The sequence below is a fragment of the Camelina sativa genome, chromosome 16 (assembly GCF_030686135.1).
Source record: "Camelina sativa cultivar CO46 ecotype springtype chromosome 16, ASM3068613v1".
NCBI classification, from domain to species: Eukaryota; Viridiplantae; Streptophyta; class Magnoliopsida; order Brassicales; family Brassicaceae; genus Camelina; species Camelina sativa.
In genome coordinates, this window is record NC_141895.1 from 8,686,028 (window position 1) to 8,702,664 (window position 16,637).

Genomic DNA, 16,637 nt, shown 5'->3' on the forward strand with positions numbered 1-16,637 from the left:
CTATACTCAAATTTCATATTCATGCACTCTTTCTTACAAATAATTTGACAAACAGTACTTAATCTTTGAGTCATATTACAAAAGAGATCATAAATTCATATGTGGAAAATGACTAAACTTTGGTGCCAGCAGCTAAGCTCCATACACGCAAGTTCCCAGTCTTGTCACCACTAAATAGCAATCCTCCAGGACCAATCGTGAGTGTGCTGATGGTGTGCGTAGAGAACATATTTCCTCTTTCTTCAAAAGATGGTAGGTCGTAAATGCCAACAGTTCCATTTTGGTAAGAGCAGAATATGATGGGTTTGGCCTCTGCATCGTGCACCCCACAGAGAGCATGAACACTCTGTTCTTGTCTGCGTGTATGAGTAACTTCCAAGCATCCATTCTCCGAAAAAGCCCAAACTTTAATGGTCCCATCCAAGGAAGACGAGATCAGACACTTGTCCCAGCATAAGAGTGACGTGACAGTGTTGGTATGTTGCTTCAGTGTCGTTACACATTGCAGGGTGTTGAGATCCCACACCTTTATCGTTTTATCGACAGAACCAGAGTATAGTAGTTGACCTCCAACAACAAAACAAGTGACTTCACCACTATGATGTCCCTCGAGAGATGTGAGGTACTTGAAAGGATCAGACACATCATCAGAGTCAGTATTAGCTTTCCAGACTGATATAGTGCCAGAGCTTGTTCCAGCAAAAAGCATTCCATTAGCAACAGTCATTGCATGAACCTGACCTGCAACCACCCCGTCAAGATGCAAATCTTTACTGGTTTGAACATTAAAAGCCTTTACAGCGTTACGCAAGCCAAGGAAAACCCATGAGCCTTCACTGATTAGGGAACCTGCCGCAGCCTCAGCCTGGAGATTGATGGTATGTACACACTGACCAGTATGGCAGTCCCAAATCCGCAATGTATCATCGCTACTGACTGAAAAGAGTTTATCTGAACCCTGAGGGAGGGCGATCCCCTTTATATCATTCTTGTGTCCTTCAAGCGAAGCTACCATGGCCAATCCAGGGAAACGAAAAGACCAAGAGTGTAAGAACTGGCACTGCTCACCCCTCCTGCAGTTTCCAGCTTTCCAAAACTTACAACATACACTCTTTTTGGTGTCATAAATAGCAATTTTTCTCGGCTGGTTCGACGATGACACAGAACATCCTCTGCCTAAAACTGGTGGTTTTGTTTTTGGTGACGCATTATCGGCTTGATCATTCTTACTTGGCCTGTTTCCCTCTGGCACTTTGTACTCTTTTGACGCCAAACCAGATTCCTTGACAACTTAGTTGGACCTTGTTTCTTCATTGTATTGTCATAAGGGGAATAAGGTCTTCTCGGAACTACATCTGCTGCGAAAGCTTGCGGCTGTCTCTTGACTCCTCCAAAATTCCTTGGCTGTGAGTATCTCATTGGCGCCTCGAAATCCATACTGAGAATTGAGAACTAGAGAGAGCTTAGAGAATTGAGAGATTAAACCTAGAAGTTTTTTTTTTCCTTCAATTTTCTTTAATAAATAGAAAATAGGAAATACTTAGAAAAGGAAATTTGGTGACTCTCTGAAACCGACTTCTACAATTTTTTGTATCATCGATTTGTTTTCTAAAAAAGTTTGGTTTATTAAATTTGGTTTAGTGGAATTTAAAATAAACTAAACCGGTTTATTAAATTATTTGGTTTTGGTTTAGGTGTTTTTTTTGGCACAACCCTAAAAACGACTGCCTGCAAGGTTCAAACTTAGTTTTTTCTATATAAAAGAAACAAATCATATAATAAAACGAATATATGAATAATAATACAAATAAAGGTTTAATTTATATAAAATCATAGAAATAACATATATATATATATATATATCTAAATATTAAATATGTGTATATTAAATAATAATACAAATTAGTGTTCATACCAATTTTTCAAAAATATTCAATTTTTTAAAATATACTCAAATTAGTGTCTAACATTATTTAAGTATATGAAAAGTTATGTACATATATAGCAAAAAAAAGTCTATACAAAATACCTTAATACATGTAAAAATTATATATATATATATTTTATTATATTTTTAACCTTGTAAAACCTTTTAAAATACCTTGTAAAAACCTTTTTAAACTTTTTAAAACCATTTAAAACGTTAATAAATAAATACAAAAGGAGATACTTAGAAAAAATAAATTAATTGGTGAATTTTTTTTAATAAGTAAAAAAAAGTTTATACTTAAAAAAAGAAATTAATTGGTGTGCTCTCAAAACTTTCAATTTTCTTTAATAAGTAAATAAAGGAAATACTTAGAAAAAAGAAATTAATTGGTGCTCTCTCTAGAGACCTTCAATTTTCTTTAATAAGTAAAAAAGAAATTACTTAGAAAAAAAGAAATTAATTAGTGCGCTCTCTGAATACCTTCAATTTTATTAAATAAGTTAAAAAAAATCAATATACGTGTGGACGTTTTGACGCGTACAATTCTGTATCATGTTTTTCATATAAATTGTTTTATACCTAGTTGGCTCATATGAGCTAATCTTTTGTTGTCAAAACAAAAATGTAAAAAAAAAAGAAAAAATACTTTGGAAAAGGGAATCAATTGGTGTTGTCTTTGAAAAACTTCACTTTCTTTAATAAGTAACAAATAGACCAATGTTAATAAAACGATTATCCAAATCTGAATCGAGAGAGCTTATAAAGTAGGGGAAGAGAGATTAAAACCTAGAATTTTTTGTTTAGATGATGATCCGTAAAGCAAAGAGGCTTAACACTGCCTTTATAATAAAACACCCAAGCCGCATTGAACAGGTGATAATAAATAAAAAAAGAAATACTTAGAAAAAAAAATTGGTGTGCTCTTTGAAAACTTTCAATTTTTTTTTATAAATAAAAAAAGGAAATTAATTGGTGACAACCGACATCTTCAATTTCAGAAAAACACGTAGGGTCCTACTCGTAACCATTAGAAGAACAAAAAGAAAAGGAATAAAAAGAACAATACAAAATAGAATAAATAGTTTTTGAGTAATGAAAGGAAAATCTGCAGAGAATGAACTAAATAGTAAATGGTAACCAAACAATAAAAATATATTTTTAAATATAGTAAATATTAAATAAATCAAATTCAGTATTAATACTAATACTACTTCTAATGTATATACAATGAATTTTTCATTTTTTTTTTTAAATTGTAAATTAAATTTTAGATATGTCATATTAAATATTAATATTTAATATTAACCAACAATACAATTTTAAGGGTAATTTAAAAAAAAAATTAGTTTTTATTTACGATATAAACATGAGTCTTTTAAATTTATTTTACTATTCATATATGGTTTTCAAATAGCCTTAATATTAGTTCAACATGAAATTCATATCAAAATTATTTTTTCTGTCAATACATTATGAAAATATGAAAATTATTATATTAGAAAATGGAATATTATTAATAAACTTATTTTTTATTTATTTTAAAATATAAAAACGAATTTAAATATTTGTTCTTTTTTCTGTTCTATTTGTTCCTCATCAATTTTGGGGAGGAACACTTTTGTTCTATTGTTCCTTCTTGTCTTTTAGAATGTAGAGGAATGTAAAGGAAAAATTATTACTATCAAATGGTAAACAAATTGTGGAATAGAGAGGAATATCACATTCCTCCTTGTTCTTTTCCTAAAATGTGGTCACCAATTGAAGCCGTAATGATTTATTAAATTTGGTTTTATGGATTTTAAAATAAATTAATTAAACCGGTTTATTGGAAGAACGTCTTATTTCCTCCTCGTAACTATGACATCGTATCAGACCTACACAGAACTTTAACCTCTTTATGTGTCTCCCTAAATCGATAGTTTTAGACCTATTTCCACCCGAATCAATAGTTTTATTGTCATTTCCCCCTCAAAATATCAAATATCATCTATTGCCCCAAGAATCTGGGTTGATGTGGTTTACTATTGGTTTAATAATTGCTTAACCACTAATTAATCTTACTAACCGGACTTAACCTTATTTCAACCCGATTTCAAATTAAACCCATCAAAACCTAACATTAAGAACCTATACCGGTTCTTCCCTCTTCCCCAACCTCCTTAAAAAAAATCTCCAAACCCGACAAAAAATCACCAACCTCGAACAACCCTTTCTGGATAAGTATTCTATTCACTTGAAAGATTAGAGGTTGAGAACTTATGTGTTGATTGATTATAATGTGATACACATACCGAATCACATACATATATACTCGAGAGAAAGAGATCTTTACAAATCAGATCCATACAAATAGTGAAATAGAATTAACTATGATTATATTGTGGAGCTTCGTTGACCTTACGTGATTGATCCATCTTAACCCAGATTAACTATGCCGAAGCAGCTTGGTGACCAGTCCATCTTAACCCAGATTGAACCAACTTCAATTATAGTTAAACGTGACCAATATCAATCTCTTTTTCAAGACTCAATTTCGTTTCCATCTGTGATCTCTTAATTGTGGAGGAGAAGCTAGCGCAGGAGGAGGAGGCGAAGGTGATGATAGTGGTGGCGGAGGCGTGTTGAACTGAGGCGGAGTCAGCGAAGGAGAATAGAAGGGAGTTAGCGGAGATTGGACGACTGTGGTGGCGGCGGTGGTGATGAATAAAAAACCAGAAGCGACGGAGGAGGTGGAGATTGAAATTGAGGCTGATCTTGTTGTGAAGAAGAAGGAAGCTGGGAAACATACCGAGAAAAAAACATTATGATGAATATACGAAATTAAACTAGCAACCATGGAAGCGGGTGAAGAAGATGAAGAAGATAACGGGTCGGGTCGGTTTTTAACATTTGGTTGCTCTAAAAATTGATTTCGTACCGGGTTTATGTTGGTTTTATCAGGTTTGGATCATAAACCGTTTAAACAAAAAAATTGGAGAAATAGATGAAAACTATGGGATTCAGGTGGAATTAGGTTTAGAACTATTATTGACTCAGGGAGACACAGATGAGATTAAAGTTCTACATAGATTTAGTACCATATCATAGTTATAAGGGGGAAATAGGACGTCATTCCCGGTTTATTAAATAATTAAATGCTTAGTTCGGTTTTGGTTTAGGTGTTTTTTTGTGGCACAACGCTAGTTAAAAAAAAAACTACTCTCATCTGGCCCATAAGAAGCCCAATTGTTCAAACGACGACGTAACGATGAAATTTGCAGATCTTAAAGTAAAACTAGGAAGGGCTCCGTCTCGATCTCTCGGGTCTAAAAACTAATAAGCGACGTTCGAAGAATTTGGTGAGCCAGTAGAAACTAGCGCCGGTCTAGTTAAAACAGTTCGTTTTTTTGGTAAAATCTCAATTTGCCTCCAAACTTTTCATTCTAAAACTTTTTGAATCTTCCCTCTTTTATCTTCTTTCTCTCGACTCGACGACGGATCTGATCTTTTCAATTTCTCTGGTTTGACGACGTTGATTTAGGGTTTCCTTTTCCGGTAAAATTTCTCTTTGCTTTTGTTTCTGAATTCAATTTAATTTTATGATTTTTGTCATATGATTTGGTTTTGGTGAGTTGATTGATTCAGATTTTAAGATGTTTTAAGTCAGTTTTGGTGTTTGTAGGAGTCTGTTTTAGCTTCCTGTGTTGAGGTTTATAGTATTGTGTTGCTGAAGAGGATGAAGCGTAAAAGAGGACATAAGAAAGGGACGAAGTCTAAGAAATCCAAGTCTGGTGACTTGATTGAGTCTAACGAAAACGCGGAGACTCAAACTTCAGAGCAGAGTTCTGAAGGTCATGTTGAGTGTGAGAAGAGTGAACATGATGAATCTACTAGAATGGAGGTTGATGCTCCTTCTTCTACCGGGAGTGGTAATTCACCTGTTGCTGCTAGTGTAGATCCAGCGGCGAAGTCGGTTGCGCGTGTTAAGGTTAAACTGAAGACTTCGAAAGCACCAGAACCCGATGATGTTGGTAATGATAAGAGTAGTTCTCTAGCGGTGTGTGTAAAACCTGATGAGAAAAAGGAGGAGTTGGTTCCTGGTTTGCCTGAGAGAAGGCCAGTGTTTCTGAATGTTTACAGGAAAACCAAAGGTATAAAGATTAAGACTTCGAAGGCGCTTGATGGATCTAGCTCAGTTACTGAGAAGAGTGCGGATGCTGTCAAGGTTCAGGATGCAGTAGTGCTTCAAAAGGAGACGAAAACGCCTGATGAGAAGCCTCAAGCCAGTAAGAATGAGCCAGAAAACACACCGATTTCTTTGCAGAAAGAGGAGAAGAAGTCTGATCTAAATTCACGATACAACAAACAAGAACTGGAAGATTCTCTTACTGTATGCTCTGATTTGTCTACTTAATTTATTGCTCTTGTTTTAAAGGTACCAACAGTTCAAGTTGAATATCATGTCTAATGCGCCTTCTCTGTGTTACTGTTGTACTCTAGGTGATCAAGAAGATTATGAAGATGGATGCTGCTGATCCTTTCAATGCTCCCGTCAACCCAGAAGCTCTTGGAATTCCTGTAAGTGCAGAAATAGTTACATCTTTGTTAGATAGGTTCACCTTTTTTAGGGAGTCCTGTTACATCTTAATTGTCCCTTGTGACTTTTCAGCTATACATTTGTTATAGTTGGTAGATCTTCTTGACATGGTTTTTGTTGAACTTCCTAGGTATATAGTCCCTTCTAGTTTTGCACTCTAATTACTTTTCTCGTGAACAAACGGAATCATTTTGGTCTCAGTTGACAAATGCTCTAGTACATGAACTAGTTCTATTATTTAGCTCACCACAGGGATCTCATATTTTTCTTTCAGTATGTGGACAAAGGAAGCCTACTTGTTTATTTGCGTGTAACTGGACCAGATTGGATGTATCTATTAGGCTAAGGAAACAAATTGTCTCTTTCCGTGGGGAATAAATTTGGCATTTTGGTTACTGCAAAATTTTAAGAGCTCTTATGAGTTATGATTTATATTCTTACTATCCAAAGATGAATAATGAAAATATTACCATGTTGTGTGACTTCCTTTCCCCTGTCATGAAACTTCAATATGGGATGTTTTCTCCTACATTCTTCCTATCTCTTCTATGCTCTTTGCTTCTAAAGGGGTTTATGAATTGATGTCTGACACTTGTAACTTTTCTCTCTGGTTATGTAATTAGGACTACTTTGATATCATCAAGACACCTATGGATTTTGGAACAATATGCAACAATTTTGAGAAAAGCAATAAATATATGAATTCTGAGGATGTTTACAAGGATGTCCAGTACATTTGGAATAACTGTTCCAAGTATAATAAGAAAGGTGATTATATTGTGGATCTGATGAAGCGAGTGAAGAAAAATTTCATGAAATACTGGACTGCAGCAGGGTTGTATACTGAGCAATCAGCAGGTATTACCAAAATTTATCTTCCCCATGTATAAACTCTTGTGGTGAAGCATTGTTTAATTGGTAGCTACAGCTCTCTATATAGAAAGTTATGTTTCTGGTTCCCTTGGCATATATATTAGACATTGTGAACATATTCAGAAACGCTATATGCGTCTGACAATGGTCATTGTTGATTCTATTGAATGAAATATCATTGTTGAAATGCTTGTAGCCACATTTTAGTAATAAGCGGATAAGAACTATCTTCGTTTAAAATCTTGCAGTGGCATAAACATCTGATATATCCATCCGAGCTTTTAGAAAAATGAGTTAATCTTGAATGCAGTGGCATAAACATCTGGCTACAATTACCGCCTTACGTCGAGTTTGCATTGTTTTTTCAGTTTTAATTCTTTGATAGGTTAATACTGTATGTGGAAAGTGTTCACAGTACAGTACACTACTTGAGTGTGTCTATCAGCTATGCATTTAGGTACTTATAATTTAGCTTATTTGGTTTATTTGTTTATCAGGAGAAAATACAGACGATGGTGGGAAGACATCCACCAAAGGCAGTCAATCAAAGCAGAAAAGCCATAAACGCCATGGGTATGTCGCTGAAAATTTTCTTCCTCTGATATGTAGGGCCTCATATTCATATTTAATGTGTATCATAAATCTTCTTGGTTATAAGCAAGAGGTTATCTTTTACAAAGCGATTGGAACAATATCTACTGCCCCATAGACAACCTTAGTCAATGATTATAAAGGCAGATATTTTGTAGCTTAATTTAGGTTTCTTTTCGCCAAAATGTATTCTGTAGCCTAGTCCATACATCTTTCATTTGTTTTTAATTGGTAGCATCCTTTGGCCTCCAAAACTGGGGAATGAAATCAGTTTTTCATACATAGTCATCATTTTCGTTTGCAGAAGGCACCACAAGAGTGATTGCATGTGTGCAGTATGTGTTTTGAAGCGACGTAAAAGAGAACGTGAACGAGATACTCAAGGACATTCTGGAGCACAAGAGGTTAGTAATCTGTTTTGCTTACATGACGCACGCATATATCTGTAGGCGTGAAATGTGTTATGTTAACTTTTGTGACAAGTATTAACTTTAATTCTCTTTCTTGAAGGAATCTTCATTTGTGGGTAGTCCGTCTGTGGGTAATTCATCAATAAACATGGGTGATGAGCAGGACATGGATACTGATGTCGACAACAAAACTGAACAAGAAAAAACAGAAATCGTAGAACTAGATAGTCCGGTGTCAGAGAAACAAAGAGTGACTGAAAGTAAACAAGAGGTGGAGGAGGAGGAGGAGAACGTAGAAGTGGAAAGTGAAAATAAAGCCGAAGCTAATGTAGAGGATAAGACTCAATCGATTGATAGATCAATGGATGAGACTGGTGATGAACCAGTGACTAGTGCTACAGAGAAATTGGTTGCTTTAGCTTCTGTTGTAGGTCCAAAATCGACTCAGAATGAAGAGGAAGAGAAGGAAAAACAACTACAAAAGCAAAAGGCATTTTTTTCCCCTTCTCTTTTGTTATATATATATCAGAGAAAGATAGTTTGAAGCTTTATGATGTTTTGATTAAAAGCACAAATTGAGGTAACTTGTGTTATTTCGTAAATTGCAGAAACGGCAGGAGTTGGAGCGAAATGAATGGAGGATGAAGATGCAAGAGAAGTTCGAAGTCAGAAACCCGCAGCTTCTAAGTCTCTGTGAGACTCTGTTCCCTAATGACAACAACCATACGTCCGTGTGGAACGGACCTCACTCACTGTTTAAAAGTCGTGGAGGTCCAAATCGTAATAGTGCTTTACACAAAGCAGTGGAGGCACTGATGAAGTAGTGAGGACTCAAAATGTAACATAAGTGTTTAGCTATCATTTTTCGATTTGCCTGTTATAGATATGTTTTAACATTCAACACCAATCACCATAAGGCATCTTTGTCATTGTAAACAGAACATAAAACTGTTATGAATTCTAAGATAAATCAATTCCTAGTATTGACTAATGACTACTACCATGAGTTGTTCAGACAACTAAATATGGAAGAAAGCTTCAATTTTGTAATGTCCAAGGATACAGACTTTTACTACTCATAATTTAGGGTCTGTCTGGTAACAAATGAAAATAGAGGGACCAAAACGCAATGTTAGAGGAGGTAAAAGTAAGTAATATATATATATATATATATATATATATATATTTAGAAGGGGCATCTGTTTAATTACTTGATATTTCGTTTCCCTCTCTCTCTGGAGTCTTCTTCTTTCAACTTCTGAAACTGAAACGAGTCTCTTTTTTTCTTTCTTCTTTCAAATCCGTTAGATAGAGACGAGATTCTTCGGAGATAGGTTCCGATTAGGGTTTTGATATTTCCGATTCCGAATTAGGGTTCTTCGTCAGAAAATGGAGACGGCGATGATTAGTTCGGCGAGTAGTTTACTCGCAATGCTCAACGAAACCCATCCTTCACTGAAACGTCAAGCGCTCTCACATCTCAATAGATTCGTTCATCAGTTTTGGCCTGAGATCTCCGCTAGTCTCCCGATCTTGTATTTTCTACCCCTTCTTTGAGGCTTTATCTTGTTCCTCCTGCTGCGAATCCCCGGAAAAAGATGTTGTTGGATGCTTTTGGAATTTTTGAGTTAAGAACTAAGACCTGTATTCTTTTAACCAATAAGATTGTGCTCCAAGAAATAATTATTCAGAGACATGTTAAGACTTGACTGTTAATAAATGTTTGATGTTGAATGTTCACTGATCAGATGCTTATGGTTTCTTTTCAGCCAAAGCAATGGATGAGTATGCTATTCTCAGATCGAAGGCAGTCGAGTTAAATGAGACGGTGGACGTTGATCACAGATTGGAGGCTATTGTTGAAAAAATGTTGGAAAAGTATGGAATGCCTGATTTTTTAATCTTCTGTCTTCTTAGTTTTTCAGTTCGTACATCGTTTATCTGTTTGACAGATGTATTAGTGATGAAAAGTGTCAACAAGCCATGAGTATTGCTATAGAATGCCGGAGATTGGATAAGTTGGAAGAAGCTATAACAAAGAGCAAAGATTTTCAGAGAAGTTTATCTTACTGCATCAATGTTTCTCACTCTTATATCAACCGTAGAGACTATAGACATAAGGTGAGTCTGGTGGCTACTTTTTATTTTATTTCAATATGGAATATGTTTATGATACTATTGAGTGATTAGAATCCATCTTATTTTATCTTCCCTAGCAAATATTATGGTCATGTAGTCCCCATATTGTATCTTGCATCCTTTATGTCTTTATCTGTAACTCAAAATCCTGTTATAGTTTTCGTATTATATTCTCAAAAATATTTTCTAGTTGATCTTATAGAACCTTGATTGTTGCAGGTTTTTCGATTACTTGTTAATGTTTACCAGAAGCAGGCTCCTTCTGATTATTTGAGTATTTGTCAATGCCTTATGTTCTTGGATGAACCACATGATGTTGCAAGCATATTGGAGAAGCTTCTTCATTCAGAGGACAAGGATGAAGCTTTACTGGCATTGCAAATCGCTTTTGATCTTGTAGAGAACGAGAACCATGGATTTCTCATGAGTGTTAGAAACAGCCTTCCAATGCCCAAGATCCTTCCTGTAGTAGCAGTTCAAGCTTCTGAAACCTCTACCGCTCAGAGGGAGAACACTGCAGGGAATCTCCAGATGACGGATGAAACAGATCCTGCAGATGCTGTCTACGCTGAGAGGTTAACAAAGATTAAGGGAATTTTATCTGGAGAGACATCAACACAGCTGACCTCCCAATTTCTTGATAAACATAACAAGTGAGGCAGTGAATTTCCCTTTTAGATTTTTATATCTCGATAGGATATTCTTTCTCCTAAGTCATTTCTTCCAGATAGTAACATGCTTCAGCGATGGCCATTTTTTTTCTGTAGATCATTCCTGTTTATCATGGAGACAAATGAACAGTCTGTTGAATCGTGGTGTCAGTCGAATGGTGCTGCAATATATGGTAATGCGATAATGCATGCTGGAACAGCAGAGGACACATTTTACAAGGAGAATTTGGTAAAAATATTACTATCCCTATCACTTTTTACTTGTTTCAACATACATGGCGCAGAAAAGTATAGAACCTTCTTATTATTTCCATTCATTTTTGGATTGGTAGGTTTGGCTAAGTAGGGCCACCAATTGGGCTAAGTTTAGTGCTATAGCGGGATTAGGTGTTATTCATAGAGGTCATCTACAACAAAGTAGGTCAGTGATGGCTCCATATTTGCCTCAAGGAGGAGCAGATGGTGGTGGGAGTCCTTACTCTGAAGGTGGTGCTTTATATGCCCTTGGCATTATTCATGCCAACCATGGCGAGGGAATCAGGCAATATCTTCGTGATAGCCTACGAAGTACTAGTGCTGAGGTAACCTTATCTTACCTCAAGATAGTCTTTTTGTTATATCACCAGAGAATATAGTATTTTTCTTAAGAGCATTAATTTTTTATCTGGAAATATATTGATGCAGGTTATTCAACATGGAGCTTGTTTAGGTCTTGGTTTGGCATCCTTTGGGACAACTGATGAATACATATATGAAGATATAAAAAAAGTGCTATACACTGACAGTGCAGTTGCTGGTGAAGCTGCCGGCATCAGCCTGGGTCTATTATTTGTTGGAACTACAACAAATAAGGCAAGTGAGATGCTCGCTTATGCTCACAAGACCCAGCATGAGAAGATAATAAGGTAATTTCAAGTCTGGGTATATTTCTGGTAAGTTCTTCAAAATGTTTCATTAATCATGTTTTTGTAGGGGACTGGCTCTAGGAACAGCTCTCACAGTATATGGTAGAGAAGAGGAAGCAGATATTTTGATTGAGCAGATGACTAGAGATCGTGATCCTATCATTCGTTGTGGTGGAATGTACGCACTGGCAATGGCTTACAGAGGAACTGCAAACAACAAAGCCATGCGTCAACTTCTGCACTTTGCTGTCTCTGATGTCTGTGACGATGTCAAAAGGACTGCTGTTCTCGCACTTGGATTCATCTTATACTCTGATCCAGAGCAGGTCACTCCATATTTCCTTTGTCTCAATAACATGTTGAGTCTATATTCTGTTTCTCCCTTCAGGGCTCTTGTTCTCAGATTCACTCATAATGGGTTTGCTGAATATTTCGACTGTAGACTCCCCGTATTGTATCCCTGCTTTCCCAGTCGTACAATCCGCATGTCCGCTATGGCGCAGCTCTTGCCGTAAGCATATCTTGTGCAGGAACTGGCCTGAGTGAAGCGATATCCTTGCTGGAACCACTTACATCAGATGTGGTTGACTTTGTTCGTCAAGGTGCTATAATTGCCATGGCTATGGTGATGGTCCAAGTTAGTGAAGCACGCGATTCTCGCGTTGGAGCATTTAGGTTAGTGAGCTCTGATCTATTCAGCAATAACATGCAGATAAAATTCTACTTCTGAAAATTTCTCAGTCTTATATCTCCGGTACACCAAAGTTTGACTATGTTCTGTATCTTTTGTATTTTTTTGAGAGGGATATCTCTGGTAGACTAAACTTTGACCTCTTTTTTGCAGGCACCAACTTGACAAGATTTTACCCGACGAGATTCCAGATGAAATGAGCACTATTACGGGAGCATTTTTGGCTTCAGGTATTCTTGAAGCTGGTGGAGGGAATGTGACAATACGACTTCTCTCGAAGACAAAACATGACAAAGTCACTGCGGTTGTTGGCCTTGCCATCTTCAGCCAGTTTTGGTATTGGTATCCGCTAATTTATTTCATATGCTTGGCGTTCTCACCAACCGCGTTCATCGGTTTGAACTACGATCTCAAATTCCCAAAGTTTGAATTCATGTCGCTCGCAAAACCATCTTTGTTTGAGTATCCAAAACGAACTGCGGTTGTTACCTCCAACACCGCCGCAAAATTACCAACTGCCCTGCTTTCAACCGCGGTGAAGGCTATTAAATCTAGGGATATAACCAAGACTGAAGCAGAGCAGAAGATTATCGCTGAAAAAGCAGCCAGTGCTGAAAAGTCTTTCAATGAAAGTGGAGCTGGAAAAGGCAAGTCATCAATTGAGAAGGTAACAGACACTATGCAGGTATAAGCAATCAAACTATTAACATCATCTAAACGCCAATGCAAGATCAGCAATCTGCATCTGCTCTGTCTTATGTTATGAATAGTATCTGTCTTGAGTCTTGATCATAAGTAGACTCTTACGATAGATTATCCATGTACTGGCAGGCTGATAGCGCAGCAACGGTGGAGAAGAAGGCTGAGTCAGAAGCAATGTTTGAGATTCTATGAAACCCGACGCGGGTAGTCCCTGCACAAGAGAAATACATAAAGTTTATGGAGAGCAGCAGATACGAACCGGTGAAGCTAGCTCCATCAGGGTTCGTCCTTCTAAAGGACTTGCATCCGCCGTATCCCAAGGTTCTCTTTATGACCACCGACACACCTACTTCAACGGCTGTCAAGCAAGGATCCACGCCAGTCTGAATACACATCATGGTGTTGTTTTGATTAGTGGGTAATTGTTGGTTTTTTTTGGTTAACATGGAACAGTTTGGAGATGTGGAATTTACTACAGTTCAAGATGGTGAAGGTAAAATACTTGACACTATAGAATAGAACACTGCTGAGCATGTTGCCTAAACCTCAAAAAGTATTATTGGCTACATAAAGTAGATTACGTCTAGTAATCACAGTCCTTTTTGTTGTCTAAGACTTCGATCTCAGAGAGGTTTGTTCCGTACCAAAACCTACGGAACATAGATTTTTGGTACGGAACATGATAGGGAGGTACATCATCTGTTGTTAATATTTTAAAAAGGAACATAGATTTTTCTTTCATCTGTTTATAAACTCGCAATGACATAACGACTAAAGATCATCTGGGTAACTATAAGATCTTGTTTGTGAAAGAGCAGATAAAGTGGATGCTTATTTCTTATTGTTGCTAGGTGTTCATCTGGAACATGGAAACAGGTCACGCTGAGACCAGTCCTGACGTACATGCGGATATTATCACTGATGTTCGCTTCAGATCCAATTCAACTCTACTTGCAACAGCATCAATCGACCAAACTATAAAATTCTGGGATGCTTCTAAGGTAAAATATTTATGTCTCGTATTTTCATTGCATTTGGTTTTCTTTTGAGACTAACTGCAATGAATCTGTGCAGCATGGTTATAATTACTGCCTACGAATGGCTGGTCATAGAGCTCCTGTGATGTCCCTTGACTTTCACCCTAAGAAAACCGAGTTGCTTTGCTCTTGTGATAGCAGCGGTGTAATCCGCTACTGGAACACCGATACATATTCTTCTCTTGATACTTTTAAGGCAAGCTTCACAACTTTCTCTTACCACTCTCCACCATTGACCTCTGCTTTCCAATCTTTTAGACTTTCCGAGCAGGAGGAAAAAGGGTCTATTACGCAGGTCCGGTTCGAGCCACAAGATGGAAAATATCTTGCTACAGCTGTAGAAGAATTCGTGTCAATTGTGGATGTTGCTACACATAAATTGCTTTCGCAGTTAGAGGTATAAGATTTGTTGCTTGAAGTCTTTTTAAGTATAAGAAAGAGATTCACAGTATAATCTCTTACTAATCCTAATGTGTTTTTATAATTTGATGACACGAGTGTTCTTCTATCTATTAAATGTCTCGTGGATTTTTGATAGAGACATGACACCAATGTACTATCTATTTCCTGGGACACAACTGGGAAGTATTTAGCATCTGTCACCGTAGACTCTGTACACGTGTCGACATTAGGCACAGAAGATAAAATCTCCGAGCTAAGTTGCGATGATGAACACAAGTTCTTCTCTGTGTTTTTCACCCTAGCATTCCCGAACTCTTGATCATCGGTGGCTACAAGGTAAATTTTATTTATCTATGTTTACATGATTCATCGCGTAATATATATTAAATCTGATCGAATCATATGTGAACTCTTTGTTTCTGACGCAAAGCTCAAAATGTAGTTTTTATCACAAGGCATCTAACCAAATCTAATGACAGTCTTTGAAGGTATGGGACTGGGTTACTGGCAAAATCATGTATATACCGGCGGCTCACGAAGACCTCATCCCAGCTCTCGCGGACTCGCCTTCAAGGGGAATAGTTGCGTCTGGTAGCTACGACGACTCCATAAAGATTTGGAAGTAAACAAACAGAATCAATCTTATAAGATCGATATTTGATCATACAAGCAGTAAACAGTGTACAGTAGAGTACGAACAGTCGAACATATATACTAATGAGGTGTGAGACTATTGTATATAGAATCCATACGTAAATGGTGTGCATTTTTTTCTCATTGTTTAAACTTTCCACAGACACGCAAAAAGTTTAGTATACATAATCCGTCCCTAGATTAGATAATCGCTTATATTTTAGAATTTTAGAGAGTAGGGGAAGGCGGGAAGCTAGCCCCACAATTACTCTCATCAAGTAAATTTTGTCATCTCTCATCGGTTTGTTATACCAATATTTTTTAATCGGTACGGAAACCTAGGTTGCATGTCGTTTTAAATTTAACACCTTGCCACTTTTGAATTTAACCGGTGACTTCACTCACTTTGAAACTTGTTTGGGAAAACTTGGTCGTTAAATTTCTGAGAAGCCTGTCACGTTTAAATATTTAGGTTTAGTTTTCTTTTGAGGGTATTCAATTCGGATTCCGATTTGCTTTCAGGAATTTGAAATTTTGGTTTATGAATAGTGGTATCTAAACAAAAACCGAAATTTACTATGGACAACTTGTTACATGTTCCTCCGGTTCGAATTTGGAATTATGCTAAATAGAATCTTTAGTTTTATTTTATTTCTCGGTTAGGTTAGGCTAGGTTAGGTTAGAAAATGTAATCTCAGCCGTCAGTACAGTATAAATATATCTCCTCGACTCTCAAATCGATTCACGACCTACATTTCTCTCTTCTCTAACGTCTAAGTTAAGGTACACAAAGCTGTGTTTTTTTTTCTTTCTCTTCTGCTTCTTTGGTTTGTCTCTGATCTGTACTAATTTCATGTGACTGGCACATCTGTATTGTCTGGGATTTTGGTTTTGATTGGAAGTGATAGCCCTCGGATACTACATAATAAAAATCAAGGATATCTCAAAGCAGCTCTGTCACTGGAAACCTTTTATTTGGTTTCTGGTTTTGAAACACTCTTATTGAGCTTGAGATTTGGCATTGTAATGATATGCCATAGGCCTTTGATGGAGGGAACACTTATCATATATCAGAAT

At 36.7% G+C, this 16,637-nt stretch overlaps 2 protein-coding genes and 2 pseudogenes across 7 annotated transcripts; 3 read left to right on the plus strand and 1 right to left on the minus strand.

Annotated features, from left to right (window-relative positions):
* Position 1: 1 nt before the first annotated feature.
* LOC104753527 (zinc finger CCCH domain-containing protein 59 pseudogene) lies at positions 2 to 1,465 on the minus strand (annotated as a pseudogene).
* A 3,706-nt stretch (positions 1,466 to 5,171) lies between these two features.
* Positions 5,172 to 9,371, plus strand: LOC104750230 (uncharacterized). 5 transcript variants are annotated; one of them, XM_010471998.3, is made up of 9 exons: positions 5,216 to 5,319; positions 5,451 to 5,464; positions 5,592 to 6,299; positions 6,410 to 6,487; positions 7,130 to 7,364; positions 7,877 to 7,952; positions 8,275 to 8,374; positions 8,481 to 8,870; positions 8,989 to 9,371. In XM_010471998.3, exons 3-9 carry the CDS (start codon positions 5,646 to 5,648, stop codon positions 9,202 to 9,204), a joined length of 1,749 nt encoding a protein of 582 aa, XP_010470300.1. In that variant the 5' UTR covers positions 5,216 to 5,319; positions 5,451 to 5,464; positions 5,592 to 5,645; the 3' UTR covers positions 9,205 to 9,371. The 5 variants fall into 5 exon arrangements, with proteins under 5 accessions (XP_087348293.1, XP_087348294.1, XP_087348292.1 ...); XM_087492167.1 differs by lacking the exon at positions 5,451 to 5,464 and having other exon boundaries at positions 5,172 to 5,319; positions 5,577 to 6,299; XM_087492168.1 differs by lacking the exon at positions 5,451 to 5,464 and having other exon boundaries at positions 5,174 to 5,319; positions 5,563 to 6,299.
* Positions 9,372 to 9,978: 607 nt separating this feature from the next.
* On the plus strand, positions 9,979 to 15,668 carry LOC109125174 (26S proteasome non-ATPase regulatory subunit 1 homolog A-like; annotated as a pseudogene). Its single transcript, XR_015585014.1, has 15 exons — positions 9,979 to 10,024; positions 10,129 to 10,258; positions 10,333 to 10,501; positions 10,739 to 11,172; positions 11,287 to 11,419; positions 11,523 to 11,771; positions 11,875 to 12,095; positions 12,163 to 12,421; positions 12,538 to 12,770; positions 12,940 to 13,471; positions 13,618 to 13,981; positions 14,340 to 14,489; positions 14,563 to 14,922; positions 15,064 to 15,263; positions 15,407 to 15,668. The product of XR_015585014.1 is annotated as a 26S proteasome non-ATPase regulatory subunit 1 homolog A-like (transcript).
* Positions 13,933 to 15,553, plus strand: LOC147925314 (transcriptional corepressor LEUNIG_HOMOLOG-like). Its single transcript, XM_087492573.1, has 6 exons — positions 13,933 to 13,981; positions 14,103 to 14,119; positions 14,340 to 14,489; positions 14,563 to 14,922; positions 15,064 to 15,213; positions 15,407 to 15,553. The coding sequence occupies exons 1-6, from the start codon at positions 13,933 to 13,935 to the stop codon at positions 15,551 to 15,553; spliced, it is 873 nt and encodes a 290-aa protein (XP_087348699.1).
* Positions 15,669 to 16,637: the final 969 nt, after the last annotated feature.

Bases quoted from the DNA above. Each gene is read 5' to 3' on its own strand.
- LOC104750230 (XM_087492167.1), top strand. From the start codon at position 5,646: ATGAAGCGTAAAAGAGGACATAAGAAAGGGACGAAGTCTAAGAAATCC. The intron at 6,300-6,409 runs GTATGCTCTGAT...GTTGTACTCTAG, and splicing joins AACTGGAAGATTCTCTTACT to GTGATCAAGAAGATTATGAA. The intron at 8,871-8,988 runs GCATTTTTTTCC...CGTAAATTGCAG, and splicing joins AACAACTACAAAAGCAAAAG to AAACGGCAGGAGTTGGAGCG.
- LOC147925314 (XM_087492573.1), top strand. From the start codon at position 13,933: ATGGAACAGTTTGGAGATGTGGAATTTACTACAGTTCAAGATGGTGAA. The intron at 14,923-15,063 runs GTATAAGATTTG...GATTTTTGATAG, and splicing joins AATTGCTTTCGCAGTTAGAG to AGACATGACACCAATGTACT. The intron at 15,214-15,406 runs GTGTTTTTCACC...ATCTAATGACAG, and splicing joins ATGAACACAAGTTCTTCTCT to TCTTTGAAGGTATGGGACTG.